Here is a 20,365-nt window from a genome sequence, read left to right on the forward strand (position 1 = left end):
CCGTCTACCCCCCCCCCCGTACCCTATGCGCGCTAATCCCGTTGTTCATATTAATAAGATACGAGTCTCAATTTGGAAATTGGTTACGTTAGTTAATTTGTATAGCTAATCGTCTAACTCATTCAATGTTAATCTACTAAAAGTGGTCACTTTTACATTAGTGCATGTAGCTAATTCTTTTGTTAGAACCAATTGGAACTAGAGCACGTGACGTCTAGTTATTCGTTTACCCGTAGTGCACCTCGAGCATAAGCCTTAACCCCTGCGAGACCTTCCCTCGTTTCTTTCTAACCAAGGTAAATTCATTATCGTATGCGATATTCTATGCATATTTACTTTATTTGTTCTCTTGTATGGTGTACTGTTTGTTTTCTAATTTGAATGGATGGATGTATGTATGCTTGCAATCGCATAGAGAACGATCCGGTTGAAGAGCCCGAGGAACTCGCAGGAGAAGCCCCTGAGCAGCAGTCGGTTGGTGGAGGCAAGTGTCCCTTGACCTATCTCTGTCCTATTCATTCTTTAATTCACCTCCCGCATTACACATTTATGCCTAAGGATCGACTAGCTTTGTTATCCATATCCTTGTTTACCTATTTGGGTTGGATTATTATTGCTTAACTTTATGCTATTGCTCAACTCTAATCAATGAACATGATGAGATTATCTATGATACACTGTTTTCCCTTCTCTTATCATGATGTTATACTTGTGGTCTTCAAGGGGGCTCGAGCGGTTTCTCGAGTGCCTCTCCGTAAGGACCTGTTCTATGGATGACCGCCCGGGAAAACAGTGCAACCATGAGGGTGGAATGGGGTGCCCTTAGCTGAATAATTAGAGGAACCGGAGTGTAGTTCGCTTAGCCGTCGTGCCGTCAATGGGGCTCGGTGTATGCGGCTCGCTCTGCCAAGGTTGATTTGTCCCTTGGGGAGGAGTGCGGTACATTTAGGAAACCTAACGGGTGATTACAGCCCCGGGAAATCTTTGTAAAGGCTACGTAGTGATGCCCTGCTGGGTCACCTTGGTAGTGATCAATGGAGAGTCATGATCTCCGGGCAGAAAGGGAATCACGGCTTGTGGGTAAAGTGCACAACCTCTGCAGAGTGTTTGAAAACTGATATATCAGCCGTGCTCGCGATTATGAGCGGCCAAGGGAGCTCCAGTGATTAGTGATACTTGATCAGAGATACTTTGGTTTACAGGTGGCAATGAGACTGATGGTTCTGGTTGTGAATATGGTGCTGGTAAGTGGTATTCTTTCCGTTTGGAAAGGGTACATCGGTCTAATAACTTGGGTTAATGCTAAAACCTGGCTTTCTATTAGTAAATAATAATCTGACCAACCAAAAGCAACTGCTTGACTTATCCCCACATAAAGCTAGTCCACTACAGCCAAACAGGATACTTGTTGAGTATGTTGATGTGTACTCACCCTTGCTCTACACACCAAACCCCCCCATCCCCAGGTTGTCAGCATTGCAACCACTGCTCAGGAGAAGATGAAGCCGTGGAAGGAGACTTCCAGGAGTTCCAAGACTACGACGAGTTCTAGGCGTGGGTTAGCGGCAACCCCCCAGTCGGCTGCCTGTGAAGGCCGCAGTTATCTACGTTTCGTTTTTGCACTTTGATTTATTGTAAGGACTATATGGACGTCTCAGACGTATGATGTAATCGACTATTATTTCCCTTTTAATACTATTTTGAGCACTGTGTGATGATGTCCATGTTATGTAACTGCTGTGTACGTGAATCACTGATCCTGGCACGTACATGGTTCGCATTCGGTTTGCCTTCTAAAACCGGGTGTGACATATAGTCTCTCTTCCTTTCTTTCTAACAATCGCAACCCTAACTAGGTGAACTTCAGTCTCTACCATGATTTCTCTGTCTAATCACAACCCTAATCGTTTACGCGTGCGTGGGATGGTGAGTAGGAAAATAGCCTCGTGAGCCAAGCCGTTTTGGATCGTGAGCTATGCCAACTGTGCTGAATCTATAGAATTATAATGGATCATTGGCTTAGGGTTTAGTCTTCAATGACGAATATATATCATAACTCGAGCTGAGCCTATATTTTGGGCTCGCCGGTCAAGCGAGCTGCGCCAACTATGCTGAATTAATAAATCTGCGTAACCATAATGGATTACGGTTCATTTCTTAGTCTTTGGTAATGGATATATGACAATTTAAATTTTAGATTGCTCATAATATTAAATAAAGATTCTATATTTCATATTTAATTGTTATTAATAATATATAATGCAATTATATTTACCAAGATGTGGCTCGCGAGTCGAGCTGAGCTAGCTCGTGATCCAACTTCGAGACGAGCCTCATCGATGAGCTCATGTAGTAGACGAGCCAAGGCGAGCTCGGTCACCCACCGAGTCGGATGGAGCCGAGTTTGGCTCGTTTCTAGCCCTAATGCTGAGTGGCGATGCACGAAGAAAGATTGTCACTTAAATATAATAGAGAAGAGATAGAGAAATACTTCATCTGTTTCAATTTATAATGTTGAAAATTTTCCTTTACTATATATAAAGCACAAGTTTTAACTTACGTCTAGAATCACCCTACTCGCTTAATGCAAAAATAAAGTAAAATTGTGCTTAAATAAAGATTTAAATGTTGAATTGTTGACTCTATATTTACACCAATATATGATATATAGGAACTGTAACTATGTACAAGCAAGTGAGTAGTTTTAATTAAAATTAGACTATTTTAACTAGTCCAGAAAGACGATTTTTGCAGGTAGTACAGTACGCTCGCCTCATCGGTCGTCACAAACGATGCAAACTCAAAAGAAACCCCACCTATGCTGCCAACAGCAGCGTCTTTTCATTCCTGCACTACACGTACTGCTGCTACTGGCCACAATGCTGCCCATCGAGTGGCGGCCCATCCGTCAGGAGCTGCAATACCCATTCATCATCCACATCCTCCTCCTCCGCCGCCGCCGCAGGCTCGGGAACTGACCATGGCTCCGCCAGGGGTGGTGGTGGCACACCCGCACGCCCGTCCACGGACGCCGGAACCGACAGCGACGACTTGCAGCTCTCCTTTCTCTCGCTCACTCTCGCGTCCAGCGAGGGCGGCAGCGGCAGAGCGTTGGCCCCGGCGGCGAGCATGATCTCGACCTCAAACCAGCTCATGACCTCGCGGACGGACTCCTCTGTTATGCCCTCGTACTCGTCGTAGTCCTCCGCGTCCAAGCACTCCGCCACCATCCCGACCAGCGCCGCCACCTCCGCCGCCTCCATCTCACGCGCTACTGCGCAGCAGCTGCTGAAAGTGCTGATCGAGTCGAGTGGGGGCAGAGGCAGTGGCTTGCGTGCGTGGCCATGGCAACGTTGGGCTCGCCATTTATACTGCCATGCGGTCGACGTGGCCGAACGATATGAAGAAGCCAGCGGAGACCTTTGGATGACGAACGGGCACTCGCACAGCCGCTCGATCTCGGCAGGAGAGAGCGACAAGGAGGCCAAGTGACGGTTCTGCCGAATTTTTTATATTTTAGCTCTTTTTTGGAAAAAAATTCACGTTTGGACCTTAAAAAATTTTAATGTCATTTTTGGACTCTTTGCTCGGCGCCATAGCCAATGGCGCCGAGGTAACACAGCTCGGCGCCATAGGCTATGGCGCCGAGGTGCGTGTTACGCTGGCACAAACGGACGTCGTGGCACCGACGTGGCACCGACATGGAACCGAGCTCGGCGCCATAGATCTTGGCGCCGAGCTCTGTTATGTACACAAAACTTATCTAGCTCAGTTGGTAGAGCTCAAGGCTTTTAACCTTGTGGTTGTGGGTTCAAGCCCCATGATAGGCATGTTTTCATACTTTTTTTTTGTCTTTGACACTGATTTTTTTTGTTGTCCAGATTTTTCGTTTATGTCGCTGATTTGTCCGTCTAGATTTATTTCTTATCCATATTTTTTGTTTTTGTGACTGATTTGTTTATCCGTCCATATTTTTTTCGTTTATTAAGCTTAAGGAAACGTACTTACATTGGTTAGCGGCCACCGGTTTAGCTATGGTGCATCGTGCTTTTTTTCGTTTATGCCGCTGATTTGTCCGTCCAAATTTATTTCTCATCTTGATTTGTTTTTGCTTTTGCGACTGATTTGTTTATTACATTTTGTTTAATAGTTCTGAATAATCCGTCTGGCCCTTGGTGCATTGTAAACCCCACATGCTTAAGTTTGATTCCGTCCTCTCGCTAATTACAAGTGATTTTAAACATTAAATAATATACTAAAAACTGAAGTACACCATTTAAAATGTTAAAAATATTTATATCATAAACAAATGATTGTGTTAATCTTACATTAGTAGTGATGTACAATGATAAATTTTAATTAATATTAAAAAGTATAATTTCGAATACATTAGATTATTGGAGTTTTAGAGTCCAAAATATAAATATACTTAATAAACAAAAAGATTATAATTAGAGTCCAAAATATAAATATACAAGGTATAAATAAACAGTGACTTGATGATTTTATAAAGTACTTTGTACTTCCATAGGGTGGGTTACTTATGTGCATGGTACTTGCGTCACGCAGTTTGAATAAACAAAAACAAAAACAAAAACAAAAAATATCTAGATGAATAAATAAATCGGTCACAAAAACAAAAAAACTAGATGAAAAATAAATCTGGACGGACAAATCAGCGACATAAACGAAAAATATAGACAACAAAAGTGATAAAAAAATACGTCCACGATGGAGCTTGAACTCACAACCTCAAAGTTAAAAGTCTTGCACTCTACCGACTGAGCTAGACATACTTTGCTGTTACATATCCGAGCTCGGCGCCATAGATCTTGGCGCCGAGCTCGGTACCACGTTGGCGCCACGTCGTTCGGTTGGGCCAGCGTAGCACGCACCTCGGCGCCATAGCCTATGGCGCCGAGCTGTGTTACCTCGGCGCCATTGGCTATGGCGCCGAGCAAAGAGTCCAAAAATGACATTAAAATTTTCTAAGGTCTAAACGTGAATTTTTTTCCGAGGAAGGGCTAAAATATAAAAAATTACTCCGTCCCTAGGACCTTTTCTTGGAGTTTTTGTGGGTCGCTGTGCCCTTCGGGAGACCACGATCTTTACCTGGAGGCTTGTGATATTGTGCAGGGGCTTGCAGGGAAGCATTGACGACGACCTGACCCTACTCTGCAGGTGTGGTTCCAGTCGGGCAATACCACCTAGCGACCCACTACTGGGCAGCGTTGCTCACGCCATGATGTTAGCTTTCCCAACTTTTTTGCAATTTGGCCCTTTTCGGGTTTTTTTCCCACATTTATGCCCCTGGCAGTTTCATTTCAAAAAATGGACCCTTAGCTCGGCGCCGTCATCATTGGCGCCGAGCATGTGTGTGCCGGCGCCAATACTATTGGCGCTTATACGTCAGACGCCGGTGTGATCTGGATTGACGTGGCACGTACCTCGGCGCCATAGATCTTGGCGCCGAGGTAGGCGCCCGGTCAACGACGCCTACCTCGGCGCCAAGATCTATGGCGCCGAGGTACGTTCCTATAAATAGTACCCTACGTCTGGCTTGTTGCTGTGCTCATTTCAATTCTTCTAAACTAGAGATGTCTAGGCGTGGTAAATATGCTAAACAAAGGTAAGTTTTGGATCTGCCTCTTATTTTGTGAGTCTATTATATTTCTGATTGTTATAGAGTTTATGGAAATTTAGGAAGGGTCCTTTGACCGGAACTGCCTTCGACCCGCTGCCTTTGCCAAGTGGTGTTCCAGTGCCTATGTGTTTTTGTGGTGATCCTTGTAAGGTCGATAAGTCTGAAGATCATGACACCTATCGACAGAGGTATTGGATGTGTGCTAACTTTGCATTTGAGCCAACTGTTGTTCAACGTCGGATGAATTTAATGGTGAGAATAGTCTTGTAATATGTTTACATTTGTGAATGTTTTTGTAAATGTTTTTTTGCGTACTAATAATTGCACATTTTGTAGACTCCTCCACCGCTATGTGATTTTGAGCAGTGGATTGACACCGAAATATCAGAGAAAGATAAGAAGTGGCTGGAGAATCTTCAAAAGTGGGATGCAGAGGACAAAGAGAGGATGAAAAAAAGACGAGAGGAGCTTGCTGCCGAGCAACAACGTGAAGACGAAGAGAAAATGAGGCGTGTTGCTGAATGCAGGGAAGATAAGGAGAAGAAGCTTGAGCGTGCACGTCGTGCAAAGGAAGCAATGGAGGAGAACCCTGATGCATTTCGCAAAGGCAAATGGCCCCGTTGTACTCAGTAGTATTGGTGTTTTATTTGAAGTTATGTAATAATGAACTTATTATTCGGTAATATGTATTGTCGAACAATGATATTTCGTAATGAATTACCTTCAAATTGATGAAAAATTACATAAATACATAATTGATGAAAAGTAGATTTAAAGCAATTCTTGAAGGCGACTTGAAGCAATTGAAATAGATAACCAACACGCTAAAAGCAATTGATACATAAGAGTTTTCTAGTAGTGCTCCCACATTCCAAATTGAGTTGAGCCTTCCCCATAGTATCCTCCCATTGTTGGTGTCTGCTGTGGGTGCGGTGGAGACGACGGAGGACCAACATTCTTGTTGTGACAAGGGCAGCAACAATATGGATCTGGGCATACTTGCACCTGTGAAGCACCACCATTGTTTGTGTCTCTTTCTTCCTCATCATTTTTGTTGCTTACTTCTCTCTCTAGATCAAATATCCTATTCTGTAGGTAGGATATGTATTCCGCATGAGGAAAAATTGGACGAGGATCTACCCAACGAGTGAACCCACAATTCTCCTTGACCAATGAATGCTGCATAAATGTTTATAGTTAGTTCCACCATGTATTTAGAAAAAAGGACTAGAAATTAATTTGTACATATGCATAAGGACATCTGAAGAAACGCCGGCCTCCATCAATTCCACCCTCAACGAACATCTGCACCAAGCAATCCTCGCCATGCATGCACTTCGGCCAATCTTCTCTCCTATTATCGTAGGACCTAAGTCTAACCTCTTTGTTGAAATCTTTTTTACTTTGAACTGGAAAGTTAAAAACCGCCTCTTCAAAAAAATCTGGACCAAGAGGGCCATCAAAAGACATTGGAGTTAACTTCCCTCCATCCTTTCGTCTCTCATTTACCGCACCCTTGCCCCTAGAAGACCCTGAAGCCATTCTATTGCACAATGAAGCAAATGTACAAAGGATCGTGTATATATAGGCTAAAGGATAGATAGTGTAATAGATTATAAACATCAGATATGTACAAAAACTCTGAAAAGGCTATGTTCTAGTTCTGAAAAGGCTACATGTCCTACGCTATGTTCTTTTTCTGAAAAGGCTATATATACAATCCTGAAAAGGCTATTTTTACACTCTGAAAAGGCTATATAAGCACTCCTGAAAAGGCTACGAAATGGATCTGAAAAGTATAGATGCTAGTCCTAAAATTAATGCTTCTGAAAAGGCTATGTAATAGTTATGTAAAGGCTACATGACATAACCAACAATTTCACAAAATTTCGGCAGAGTTTTCTCTGTTTTTTGTCAATCCAAGACATACTCATAGATAAGCATAACATACAAGTGCATACAATTGTAAACAATTCCAAGCAAGCTCATAAAAGTCTAAACAAGTTCATTACAAGTCCATAGAATTCATACAAGTCCATTAAAATGTCATACAAGCCCGTAGAGGCCAAATGAGTCCATTACAAGTCTATATAATTCATACGTTACATAACAAGTCCATAGAGTCCAAACCAATTCAACGTCTCCTAGTCTTACCCTTGCCTAAAGCGTCGGTGCCTGGAGTGTAACGTTGTGGAGAGCGGTGTCGCCTACGATCCTGTGGTTGTAATGGCTGTGTCGAAGGAGCCCCCTCAAGCTGTGAAGGTCCTATCTCGTCGTGATCGTAGTCGAAGCCAGCACCAAGACCTGTGGAGGGCGTTGCTGTGTCGGTACACGATGGTACATGGACGTCATGTGCAACAGTAGTCCTGCAGCCACAGCGAGCAGCAGCTCCACGTAGGCGCCTAGATAAACGCTGCATGCCAAAGACATATTAGTTTACAACATATTCATAACACGCTAAAGGCTATAAACGATGCATGTGGGCTTACCTGCAAGAAGCTGCGCATGCTGCTGTCGCCCGTAGTCAAAAGTTGGCGATCAATGTCCTCTACCGACCGTCGCAATGTGTTACCCTGTACAACACAATTTGCATCACACATACTATTTATACATGTCGAGTATTAAAATCGAGTAAAACTTACCACTCGATCTAATATGGGTGCCGCCTCCACTTGGGTTCCCAGTCTAGTGGTCAGGTCATACTCCGTTTCTTCATCGTCTGAAGAATCAATGTCGGCGTAGTCTTCCGCTGTCCACTGCTGGCGAAGCTTACAACGAGTCGCACCCTGGTACCAAGCTTGGTACCGCCTGTAATCACTATTGTTGTGCAACTCATCGTTGGAATATACATTCTCAGCACCCGATTCCCAATCATTTACTAATATCAGATGATGTTGACGAAAGTCCGTTATCTTCTTTTGCTTCCGCCGGTCAAATCTACACACAAATCATATCATATAAATAACACAAAGTTAAGAATGATTGATGTTATAAATTGCAAACTGGATTTATAGATTGCGAACTTACTTGTGTAGCTCCTTTGAAGTAGGAACATCTTCAACCGGCCATAGCTGGTTCCTACCAAACTGTCTCTGAACCCTGTGAGGTAGGTGCCACTCAACACACCAGAAACAGACCAAAGGACATTGCATCATATAGAGTTCATCTTCACTGCTGCATACTACACTAAAGATCATCCCAGCATACTCAGGTGCGTTGTATGGCTGCCATGTGACCTAAAACAAAAATGAAGCAATCTATGTTAAGTATAATAAAACAAATTTCATAACGATAAGTTTTTCATTGTTGAGTACTTACGCTAGAGGCAGAAAGGGTGTCAAACTCGTTAACATACTCCATGTATGCCCTCTTAGCTCTCGCAAAAGGAGCTGCCACTTGGTCCCAAATATAAGCATACGTCGGTCGAAGACGATCATTTCCATGAATCATCCATGGCCAGGGTCTAGGCTGGAAAACACGTGGTCGACCAACTGGTATGCGAAACCTGCAAAATGAAATTTATGTTAGTAAGTAATATAGCCTTATTAAATAAAATTTTGAAGACTTCGGTCCAAGACGTACCACATCCATATCTGCAGGAGGTAGACGCAACCGCCTATAGACGAAGAGGAGGACGTACGACGGCAAGCTTCACAAAGCTGCCGGTACAAAAAAGAAAGCACAGCGGAGCCCCAACTGTACTGTCCAGCTGTATCCCAGTCGGTTAGACATGGGATGTACATCCAGGACGCGCAGTCTCCTGTGGCGTCTGGGAAGAGGACACAACCAAACATGTGCAAGATCCAAGCTCGACAATAGAACTGGACTGTAGCCTCATCAGCATCAGCAGGGCACACACCAAAAGACTGACGGAGCCATGTGATGCCTACTCCAGCAGTCCGTTCAACGCCCTCAGCAGGAAGCTCCCTACCAAGAAAGGCCTCAACTCTAGCCCTCCATCCGTCAGAGTCACATTGGCCTGTCACTGCTCTGCCACCAACATTGAGTCCAAGTATCTTCTGTGCATCCTCTAATGTGACTGTCATCTCACCAAAAGGAAGATGAAAACTATGTGTCTCAGGACGCCACCTACATAATTAAAAAAAATAGTGTAAAAGAGCTCAATGATTCAAGAATATTTTTATAAAATCATAACAATACCTGTCCACAAGTGCAGTAATGGCCGCCGAATCAATAGTAGGCAACCCGCGTCGTAACTGGTAAGATATTACATCTAGACCTGCTCGTCTGAGGTAATTAGTGTACCTGTCGTCGAACACCATGTCTAGGAACCCATTGTGTGTCCTAGAACGAAGCGTTGCTAGGTCCTACACGGAAAAATATTATATAAGCAACACCATTTGTACAACAACAAATCTACAAAAGATATTTACAATTAAATACCTGGCCTTCCGACAGAAGGCGCCCCCGGTGGCTCTCGTCGTAGAACGGGTCGAGAAGGTGGAACTGTGCCATCCTACAAAATGAAATTAATGTTAGTAAGTAATATAGCCTTATTAAATAAAATTAAGGTAGTATCATTAAACTAAAAATACAAACCTCGCTAATCTGCCAACGACAAGTGCGTGAATTATGACCAAGTCTACCGCACTTGCCACACTCATACTGCTCGGGGTCGGTAAGAAATGATGTTCTCCTTCCCCTTCTACTCCTACCACCAACCTGATCCATAACCATCTTGTGCCTCGTCCTCTTCCTGGATCCACGCTTGGTCCAACGACTACTTGGATCAGCGACATACTTTGGGCCATCGTACGGAGGCCACTCACCCGCGTCACGATAAGGAATAAATCTTGGACTCCAAGTCAACACTAGTTTATCAATAGTAAACTCTTGAGGTATCCTCCTCTCTAAGTCAAAGTTACGAGCTCGAGCAGCTGCGATTAGATGAGAACATGGAAAATGGTATTGCCTGGGTGCGCCACAAGTACATGACAAGTCATTAAGGACAACCACATGCTTCCTCGACTCTTGTGACTCGCCGTCAGAAGTAGTACCAGCTTGAAGGAATACCTCATATGTCCCTGACTGTAAGTCAAAACAATCAACAGTGTGTGTGTTTGCCCTTTCCTTTGCCTTCTCTAGAAAGGTCTTAGGCTTTGGAGCCCATCTCTCTCCCTCATTCTGCAATCCAACTGCGTGGGTGTGTCTATCATTGAACCATGCCACAAGCTTGTAAAAGGTAAATGTCACTATAGCAGTGACCGGCATACCACGTATGCCCAACAATAATTTGTTGAATGACTCGGCCATGTTACTACACTGGAACTCATATCTCCATCCACCTAAGTCGTGAGCTCTCGTCCACTTCTCCAAATCCGGCATCAATCCATTCAACCAATCTCTACCTTCGGCATTTGTTGCGACTTTGAGCTTTTCTAACTTTTCTCTAAAGAACTTGTCTTCCAGCTGTCGACATGTCTCCTGGAAAAGCTCAAAGTTATCCTTGACACCATCCTTACGCAGAAGATTCTCAGCAAGGTGTCGAGTACACCACCTGTGATGCAAAGGAGGGTACCCATCGATCTGCTCACGGACCGCGTTGAGTATTCCCTGGTGCCGATCTGATATTACACCAACTTCCCGTCCTGGGCCAACCACATGTATCCGGACCAGTCGCAGGAACCAGCCCCAACTGTCTTTGTTCTCTTTCTCTACCAGAGCAAATGCTAGGGGAACTAGCTTGTTGTTTGCATCAACGGATATGGCAATTAGAAGAGTGCCCTGGTACTTGCCGAGAAGAAACGTGCCGTCAATTGAAAAGACAGGACGACAATGCCGGAAGGCATCCACACACTGGGGAAAGCACCAGAACGCACGGAAGAATATCTGTCTCCCATCAATCCATGCATTTGGTTTAGGGATGTACTCATAATGCATGCCTGGATTGACCGCCTTCATTGCATTTAAAAGAACAGGTAGCTGCTCGTACCCAGACTCCCAGTCCCCATATATCATCTTCCACGCACACTGCTTAGCCCTCCAAGCTTTACCATATGTTATCTTGTACCCATCAAACACATTCTCCACGATCCTCATGATTGTCCTAACCTTCATATTTGGTTCCGACTGCAGTATTCCCATAAGTCGCTTCCCAATGAGGGTTGATGTCAATTGGCGATGTTTCATCGTTAACTCATGTTCAGCACATGTGTGTGGCCCCACTACTTTTGTTATCTTCCACTTTGCGGTGATCTTTTGTATCCTAGCACAAACCCTCCATGAACAGTTATCCTTGTCGCATACAACCGTGTAACGACGTTTCTCGTACGAATGAAGTACTCTATACGGCCTCTTACGTAAGACTGCATAATGCTGCAACCACCTCTTCAAGGCAGTTAGGTCCTTGAAGACCCTACCCTTTTCAATCATCATGCTAGGACCGGCCTCAGGAGCGTCAAGCAGCTCATCATCCCTGCCCTCTGCATTTGCCTGATGAGAAAGACTAAGATCGCTGAACTCATGCACTCTAGGATCCCGACCGTCTGGAAAAACACGTTGCAACATCTCAATGTCACTCTCTGTGAGTTCACCAACCGGGCGATCATCATCTGAATCGGCAGCCATAGCAAAGTCATATGGCTCCTCTTCATTCCTAAACTCAGGACTGTTGGAGGCAATAAAACCATCACCGAAGCAGCCACGTGCCTCAGTCTGAGGATCAACCACAAGAGTAGGAGTCTCTCCTGCAACATGTACAAGATGATCAGTCCCACGTCAAATGGAATGAGCAAAGTGCTCATGGTCCAAAATGAAGATGTAATGCCAATAAGACTTACTGCAATTGGTTTGTGCCAAAGGGATACACGCAGCTAAATCTGTCTGCAGACCATCTCCTGGCTGACTTAATGGGATCAAATTGGGGCCAGATTGAGCATCAGGAACAGTTGGCACGTCATCGATAGCACGATCAAAATCTTCAGGGGGACGGTCTACTACAACCGGACGCACCACAACCTCCATGAGTTGCAAATGGGTCTTCATAGCCGAAGTAATATAATTATCCCAATCCAGTTGACAATCAATTGGGATGACTCGTCTTATGACATTTGGTGGATGACCGATATTAAGCACTCCGTCAACCGCAATGTCATCAGCTTGATGGAAACCTAACTTTTGTTTAGCCTTTGTAAACACATCTCTCAAGGAGGGTCTACCATCGAATAGTACCGGCACGTGTCGCATGTCAATGAACTTGGCATTTCCATACGGATCTTGTTCCACATTGCCTCCATGATACAAGCTCAAAAAATTGTCCATCTATTTGAAACACCAATTAAACATTCAATATAAACTGTGGATGGTTATTACCTAACCACAAACCACTAATTTGTACCTAAATAAGTACAAATATAACCACCACCCACTAATATACTAACCACATTATAAAATACTCATATATAATAATTGCAAATTTTGACAGCACCTCCCCTGCACGGGTAGGATAAAAAACATGCACATTTGACTCACATTCATAATATTCAATCAAATTAGCATTTATCACATTATAAAATACTCATATATAATAATTGCAAATTTTGACAGCACCTCCCCTGCACGGGGAGGATAAAAAACATGCACATTTGACTCACATTCATAATATTCAATCAAATTAGCATTTATCACAATAACTAACATTCATCACATTCAAAAAACCACAAATTATAGCAAAACAATTTAACATAATTAACACAAAATGCTTGCACAATAAACAAAAACCATATAAAATTTACCTAAACGGTCGGGGATGAACGTCGACGACGCGGGCGAGGAGCGAGCGCGACCGAGGAGCGCGCCCGGAACGGGTCGACGGCCGTGCGGCGGCGGTGGGAGGCGTCCGGCCGTGTCGGGGCGGCGGCGCGGTCAGGGCTGGCGGGGCTGCTGGGGGGCGGGCGTGGCGGGGCTGCCGGGGGGCGGGCGTGGCGTGTCCGGGCGGCGCCGGTCGGGGGAGGAGCGGCGCCGGGCGGGGCAGCGGGGGCGCTTGCGGGGCGGTGGCGTGCGGGTGTGGGCGTGGCGGCCGGTGACGGGGAGGAGCGGCGCCGGCCGGGTGTGGGCGTGGCGTCGCCGGCCGGGGAGGAGCGGCGCCGACCGGGTGCGGGCGGGGCGTCGCCGGCCGGGGAGGAGCGGCGCCGGGCGGGGACGGGCTTGGCGTCGCCGGCCGGTGGAGGAGCGGCGCCGGCCGGGGGCGGGCGGGGCGGCGGCGGCCGGTGACGGGCGGGGCGGCGCCGGCCGGTGGTGGAGCGCCGCCGGGGAGTAGCGCGGGCCGGGGAAGGAGCAGCGCCGGCGCGGGGTCTGTGCGGCGGCGGTGAGTTCAATTTTTTTTGCACAGAAGGTCGACAGAGGTTGAATACAGGGGGTCGGCGCCAAGATCTATGGCGCCGACCCCCCGGACACGTGTTGAGCCGCCGACACGGGGGTCGGCGCCGTAGATCTTGGCGCCGACCCCCTGACACGTCACTGCCAGCCAACCGCCACGTCTGACGTATAAGCGCCAATAGTATTGGCGCCGGCACATGGAAGCTCGGCGCCAATGATGACGGCGCCGAGATAAGGGTCCATTTTTTGAAATGAAACTGTCAGGGGCGTATTTGTGGGAAAAAAACCCGAAAAGGGCCAATTTGCAAAAAAGTTGGTTAGCTTTCATCTTCGTCCTTCTGCAGCTGAACGATTCATTGCTTGTTAGTGGTTACTTGCACTTATGAATAGGAGAAAAACTGTTTTTTATAGTGTCTGGCTTCTAACACATCCTAACTTTTATTTCAAATACTACTATATAAACAATATAGTATACAGTATAAAACAATATTTTATACGGTCATATGCACGATCTATTGATCGCAGCCTCACTAGGAGAGATGAGAGCATCAAAGAAGGATGTAACCTCGATATTTGAGATGAACAACAACAACAACAAAAGACTGATATCCTCCATAAAAAAAAAGAAAAATCTCTCTCCTAAAATCAAACATTTTCATATTTAATTATATTTTAGAAATAGTACTTACATTTTTTATTTCTTAAATGAATTTATTTTAAAATTATAATTAGTCTACTAATACTTACTAATAGCAACTTTAGGATAAAATTCCGTCTATATTGCCTCAACGTAGTAGGCCCCAATAGTAAAGAAGATAGGTTATGTTAGACTTGGCGAGCCGATTCGTTCTAATAGAGATGAAGCTAAAAAACGAAATTCATTGGGGGGCATAACTCTCTTAGCAACGTGCCATACCGAAATCTAGGTATGGTGTTAAATAGACAAAAGCCAAGTCGGCACCCCCTTGGTGAACATCGTGTTGCAATCTGGACATGATGTCAAGTGAGCAAGAATCAGATCACTACTTCCTTAGTGATGTGATATATCAATGCCTAGGTGTAGTAAAAATGTACATGGGTTTTTACATTACCGACGGGTGCCAAGGGTAAGAAAACTAGTCAAACCAACTAGGATTTGTTTAGGTAGTTGGAATATAGAGTCACTTACATGTAAATTAACGGAATTAGTTGAGACAATGACTAGCTAGGAGTCAAGTGCATATCTTAAACACCCAAAAACTAAATGGAAGGGTTAGAAAGCGAAGGAGATGGACAATACCGACTTCAAGCTTTGGTAAACGGGGACAATTGCAGATATATATGGAGTAGGAGTTTTAATTGATAAGAGTCTCAAGAACAGTGTGATGGATGTGAGTAGGCAAGGAGATAGGATTATCTTAGTCAATCTTATCATGGGTGTTTTGGTCTTGAACGTAATTCGCGCGTATGTCCCCTAAGTAGGTCACAATGAGAATGCTAAGAGACTTTTCTGGAAAGATTTAGATGCCATGGTTAGAGCTTTACCTATTAGTAAGAAGATTTCATATGAGATCTCAATGGGCATGTAGGTACAACAAGTGTAGGTTTCGTGGCAGTTCATAGAGGTTTTGTATATGATAGTAGGAATTAGAAGAGCGAAGAAGTCTTGGACTTTACAATAGCTTTCACCTGTTCATCCAACACTTTCTATAGGAAGAGAGACTTCCATTTAGTGACCTGTAGTAGTGGCCATCACTCTAGTTAGGTTGACTTTTCTCATAAGAAGAGAGGATAAACAAGCATGCTTGGATTGTAAGGAAACTAAACAAAAGTCTTTAATGAAAGGACCATCAAAGAGAGCACTTGGAAGGAAGAAGATGGCATGGACAACATGTGGGAGAAAATGGCATCCTTCATTTGGAAGGTGGCCTTAGAGGTGAAAGGGAAATGTGCCCTTCGGTCATTTCTAAGTGTTTTGATGATTAATTGTTCAACACATCACTATGAACTAACCATCTTGGTATGAGCATGGACACAGGTGTTTAGAAAGCAAATGGAAGCAATCAAGTCTAAAAGGTTGTGGAAAATAAGAAAAACACTTTTGGAGCTTGATGCAACACTAAAAAACTGTATCTCGGTGAATTAAGAAAATTCACTAAAGATTTAAAATTTCAAGCGTATTAAAACAAAGTTATGAATTGAGACTATCTTACCTAAAATTTAATAAATAGTAAATATAAAATGTTGGCTATATACTTAAACTATAATAAATAGGATAGTGGGTTGTTCTATATAAATTACTCCTATTGGGTTATATAACTATGTGAATTCCATGCTTATTAAATTTCATGCATACAAATACTTATTTGGGCAAAGTAAATAAGGTGTAAATAAATGTAAAATATTTGCATTCATGTTTGTGTTTTGGTTGTGCATATAAATTTGGTTTCAAATTTAAAATTAGATTTAAATTGAGATAATTAAATCTGTAAATAAAAAATCGGGAAAAAAGAATATCACCTAGAAACGGGTCCAGACGGTTCGTGCCCCCGCAATCAGATTAACTTGGACAATTATCCTTATCTCATACGTGGTTATCCATCTAATTGCGTGAGATCTATTGATTATCATCTAGAAACGGGTCCAAACGGTTCGTGCCCCCTCAATCAGATTAACTCGAACGATTATCCTTATCTCATACGTGGTTATCCATCTAATTGTGTGGGATCCGTTGATTATCGCCTAGAAACGGGTTCAGACCTCTCCCTATATATATGAAGGGGTACGACTGATTGAGAACCCTCGAACACATTCCAATCAAACCAATTTACTTTTTTACCATTTCTGCCTAGGAGTAGATATAGCGTAGTCCTAGTTGTAGATTTTCGCATATCTATCTCAACCCATATTCGACTCTACGTGGTCTAGATCCATATTGGATGGTCTTTCAACCCCAAGGCAACTGTAAACCCTAAAAATAAGTTATGAGTTCATTTATTTCTTCTGTGTCTTTTATAGGAAGTAATACTAAGGAATTGAGTAAACATAAGAGTAAATAAATATAATATATATATATATATATATATATCTTCCACTCAAAGTAAGTAAGAAGCAAATATTCATTTTTGAATTGATGACCACTAATCATATTTTTCCTAAAACAAACAATAAGTAAACTTATCTTTATTATATGATTTGGAACGTTTACTTAAAGAGAAGTAATAAAGAGAAGTAATAATAAGTAAATAAGTAAACAAATATATTTTGCATTTGCATGCTAGAATTTTTATTTTGATTGTGCATTTTTGAATCTGAAATTTGAATTTAGATTTGGAATTTCGGTTTGAATTAAGAATCTTAAAACAAAAATAAAAAAAAGAAAAGAAAAAGACCCTTCCTTGCGCTTGGGCCGGAATCAAACCTGTCCAGCCCAGCTAGCGCGCTAGCCCCCCTGGCTCGGCCCAATCCACTCTCTCCCCCTGATCTTTTACCGTGTCACACTTATGCGTGGACCACCTAGTCAGGGCTCTCTACGCGCGCGCCCGGTGCCACTTTCTGGTGGGCCCGTCTGGCCAGTTTCTCCTTCTTCACCCGATCGGACTCCATAACAAGCTGAAGCGAAGGCCGCGGTCTCCGCTGTGATTGATGTGCGCGCGTTTCGGGCGGTTAGGTACGAAGTTGGGCTTCTGTATCGGACTCCGCCTCTGGGCTATAAAACTCTGACCCCTGGTGAACTCCTCGGCCATCTACACCAAGCAGAGAGAGAGAGAGAGAGCAGCGTGAACCCAACCTCTTCGCCGCCCAAACAGCTCTGCAGGCCCTCCTTCCTATCGCGCTCGACCGGGACTCTGGCGCGCCTTCGCCCTGGCCGCTTCTTTCCATTGCCCAGCGGCTACTTGGGTGCATGCCCGTACTGTCTGCTACGTCGGCTTGAGCTCTCTGGGCGCATGCACATCGCCCAGTGCGTCGTGAACGGGATGATTAGCGCCGAGTGCAAGAACCATCTGCCGGTGTTGCGTTGCGCCATCGCAGATTCGCCGTGTTGCGTGGCCTCGGCCTGAGCGCTGTCGGGAGGAAGAATTGCCGCCACCGCCGTACCTTGGCTTCAGCATCGATCTATGCCTGGAGGTCGCCTGCACAACAGACACTGGTAAGAGCCCTCGTATCTGTCTAGCCTTCGTCTTCCTCGTGTGTAGCTCGACGAGAAGCACTGTTGGCGGTCCCCTGCTCGGGTCTAGGGGGGCTGCGGCCATGGCGTCGCCGGGTACGGTCTGCGGCATGGAGAGGTGGGAAGAAGAACCCTGTGAACCATCGGATCCGAGATGGAGGGTGGAGATTAGATGGGCGATAACGGTTCGATCATGGCGTGCGTGGATCGCTGGATCGTGAGCCGACGGCTATGATCGGATCCTTAGTGTTTAAAATAGGCACCGTTAGATCTTGATCCAACGCGCGCGATCTGTTACCAACTCAAGCTCTTTTGGTTGTCGTCCAGATCTAATCCTACGGCCGAAAACCCTAGATACCTCTTCAGCCGACAACTTTACAAAAGAGCCCTTAAACTTTATCGAAATCAACCCGCCATCCTTATGCGGGAATCTCGAGTCTTGGGGAGATTTGCGCGTTAGCCCCTGCAGTTTTTAATAATTGTACGCCCAGTCCAGAGAGTTGGAATATCAGAGAAAATAGATTAGAAATGGATTTTTAGTGAAAAAAATAAATACTAGAACTTGTACTAATCATAGAAAATTCATATTGAGTTCAAATGAGTTCATTTAAGTTTCTATAATTTTATAATATTATTGTTTATCAAATAGTGCCACTGATTTGACATGAAAGCCATTTAAAATTTATTTCCTAATTAATCTTATATCAAATACATAAAACCTTAAGAAAATCATAACTTGTACACTTTAAATCCAATGTGACCTGTTCGAATTGTGTTGGACTCGTACTAATATTACCTACACCATAGTAACATCATTTTACCATGTAACATGCTATCAAAAACAATTAATTAGTTTATCCAACCTATGTTTATTGGATTACCATATTTAATGTGAGTTAATCTAGAATTTTAATTTGGACCATCTACTGGTATATGATTCTGTGGTAACTTAGATTGAAGGTTAAGTTAGTTATATCTTTCTCACATAATTGATTTTAATCATCATAATATATAGTTTATTGATTAATCACTTAGAACCTAGTAAAACCATAACTTCTTAGCCATAACTCCGATTATAGTGATTCTCGAGTCCACGATCTCATATCAACGCATAGATTATTATTATGCAGTTTGATCTTATGTTTGATGTGATGTTCATTTTGCCTATACCATGTTTGTCTGTATTGCTACGTTTAGCAGTGAGGACACGTGTCATCTGAAGAGCAAGTTGGTACCTGGAATCTCAAGTGCCAGGCAAGTTGTGCCCTTGATCACTTCTTTTACCCACTCATGTTCTAATTAATCATAATGATCTGCATAGGTTAATTTTGATGGGACCCAATAGGTTACCCTAGTTTGATTATCTTTATACCTTGTTACCACTGAACTTTTTGGGTAGTACTTGCTAGTGCTTTATGTGGTTTTGGGTATGAAGATACATTACTCATGATCATACTTTTGTTATCCGTTGTTATTTATCGTTCATGATAAGATCATTATGTTAATTGGAACATGGAGCGACCACCCGGGAAAACAGTGCTACCACAAGGGTATAATGGGACGCCCTTGGCTGATTAATTAGGAAAGCTAGTGGAGGACTACCTTACCCGAAAGGGGCAAGGGCAGTAGGGGAGTGGTCAGTGTAGGGAGGCCCTCGGGAGGATTTTGCTGCGATGGCGGTCCTGCAAGGGATTCCTGCATTGGAGCTTCCTATAAACTGTAGCGGGTTTTCTGAAACTAGTGGAACTTTGTAAAGGCCTCGTAGTGTTACCCTGCCTCGCCTCCTCGGTAGAGGTGTATGGGAAGTCGCGATCCCTTGGCAGATGGGTAACATGACTTGTGGGTAAAGATGCGCAACCTCTGCAGAGTGTAAAACTGGTATACTAGCCGTGCTCACGGTCATGAGCAGCTCGGACCCTCACATGAGTAATTTATGGAACTAAATTCAATTTGTCATATGCATTGCATCGCAGGTGATGTTATTACTTTTCTTAATTGGGTTGGTATTTACTTATACTTAGTAATTGCTAATAAAATTTTGACCAACTTTAAAAGCAATGCTCAGCTCTAACCATCCTCTTTGGTAAGCCTTACACTTCACGTGAGCTCCCACCTTTGGTGAGTTCATGCACATTATTCCCCACAACTTGTTGAGCGATGAACGTATGTGAGCTCACTCTTGCTGTCTCACACCCCCCCCCCACAGGTCAAGAACAGGTACCACATGATGAGGCGCA

General features: G+C 43.9%; 2 protein-coding genes and 1 non-coding gene across 3 annotated transcripts; 2 read left to right on the plus strand and 1 right to left on the minus strand.

Moving 5' to 3' along the window:
* The first annotated feature begins 3,757 nt into the window (after positions 1-3,757).
* Positions 3,758-3,830, plus strand: TRNAK-UUU (transfer RNA lysine (anticodon UUU)). Its single transcript has one exon. It is a non-coding gene; the product is annotated as a tRNA-Lys (tRNA).
* Positions 3,831-5,279: 1,449 nt separating this feature from the next.
* On the plus strand, positions 5,280-6,357 carry LOC103631452 (uncharacterized). Its single transcript, XM_008652363.2, has 3 exons — positions 5,280-5,629; positions 5,704-5,896; positions 5,981-6,357. Exons 1-3 carry the CDS (start codon positions 5,517-5,519, stop codon positions 6,275-6,277), a joined length of 603 nt encoding a protein of 200 aa, XP_008650585.2. The 5' UTR covers positions 5,280-5,516; the 3' UTR covers positions 6,278-6,357.
* A 151-nt stretch (positions 6,358-6,508) lies between these two features.
* On the minus strand, positions 6,509-10,138 carry LOC103630141 (protein MAIN-LIKE 1-like). Its single transcript, XM_008651226.4, has 9 exons — positions 10,049-10,138; positions 9,806-9,972; positions 9,227-9,733; positions 8,963-9,149; positions 8,672-8,880; positions 8,287-8,581; positions 8,134-8,217; positions 6,890-8,057; positions 6,509-6,823 (listed from the first exon to the last, which is right to left on the minus strand). The coding sequence occupies exons 1-8, from the start codon at positions 10,118-10,120 to the stop codon at positions 7,779-7,781; spliced, it is 1,800 nt and encodes a 599-aa protein (XP_008649448.3). The 5' UTR covers positions 10,121-10,138; the 3' UTR covers positions 6,509-6,823; positions 6,890-7,778.
* Between the last annotated feature and the right edge of the window lie 10,227 nt (positions 10,139-20,365).

The sequence above is a fragment of the Zea mays genome, chromosome 6 (assembly GCF_902167145.1).
Source record: "Zea mays cultivar B73 chromosome 6, Zm-B73-REFERENCE-NAM-5.0, whole genome shotgun sequence".
In the NCBI taxonomy this organism is placed as follows: Eukaryota; Viridiplantae; Streptophyta; class Magnoliopsida; order Poales; family Poaceae; genus Zea; species Zea mays.

Bases quoted from the DNA above. Each gene is read 5' to 3' on its own strand.
- LOC103631452 (XM_008652363.2), top strand. From the start codon at position 5,517: ATGGCGCCGAGGTACGTTCCTATAAATAGTACCCTACGTCTGGCTTGT. The intron at 5,630-5,703 runs GTAAGTTTTGGA...ATGGAAATTTAG, and splicing joins GGTAAATATGCTAAACAAAG to GAAGGGTCCTTTGACCGGAA. The intron at 5,897-5,980 runs GTGAGAATAGTC...CACATTTTGTAG, and splicing joins AACGTCGGATGAATTTAATG to ACTCCTCCACCGCTATGTGA.
- LOC103630141 (XM_008651226.4), bottom strand. From the start codon at position 10,120: ATGGCACAGTTCCACCTTCTCGACCCGTTCTACGACGAGAGCCACCGG. The intron at 9,734-9,805 runs GTATTGTTATGA...TTAATTATGTAG, and splicing joins ATTACTGCACTTGTGGACAG to GTGGCGTCCTGAGACACATA. The intron at 8,881-8,962 runs GTAAGTACTCAA...TTTTTGTTTTAG, and splicing joins ACACCCTTTCTGCCTCTAGC to GTCACATGGCAGCCATACAA.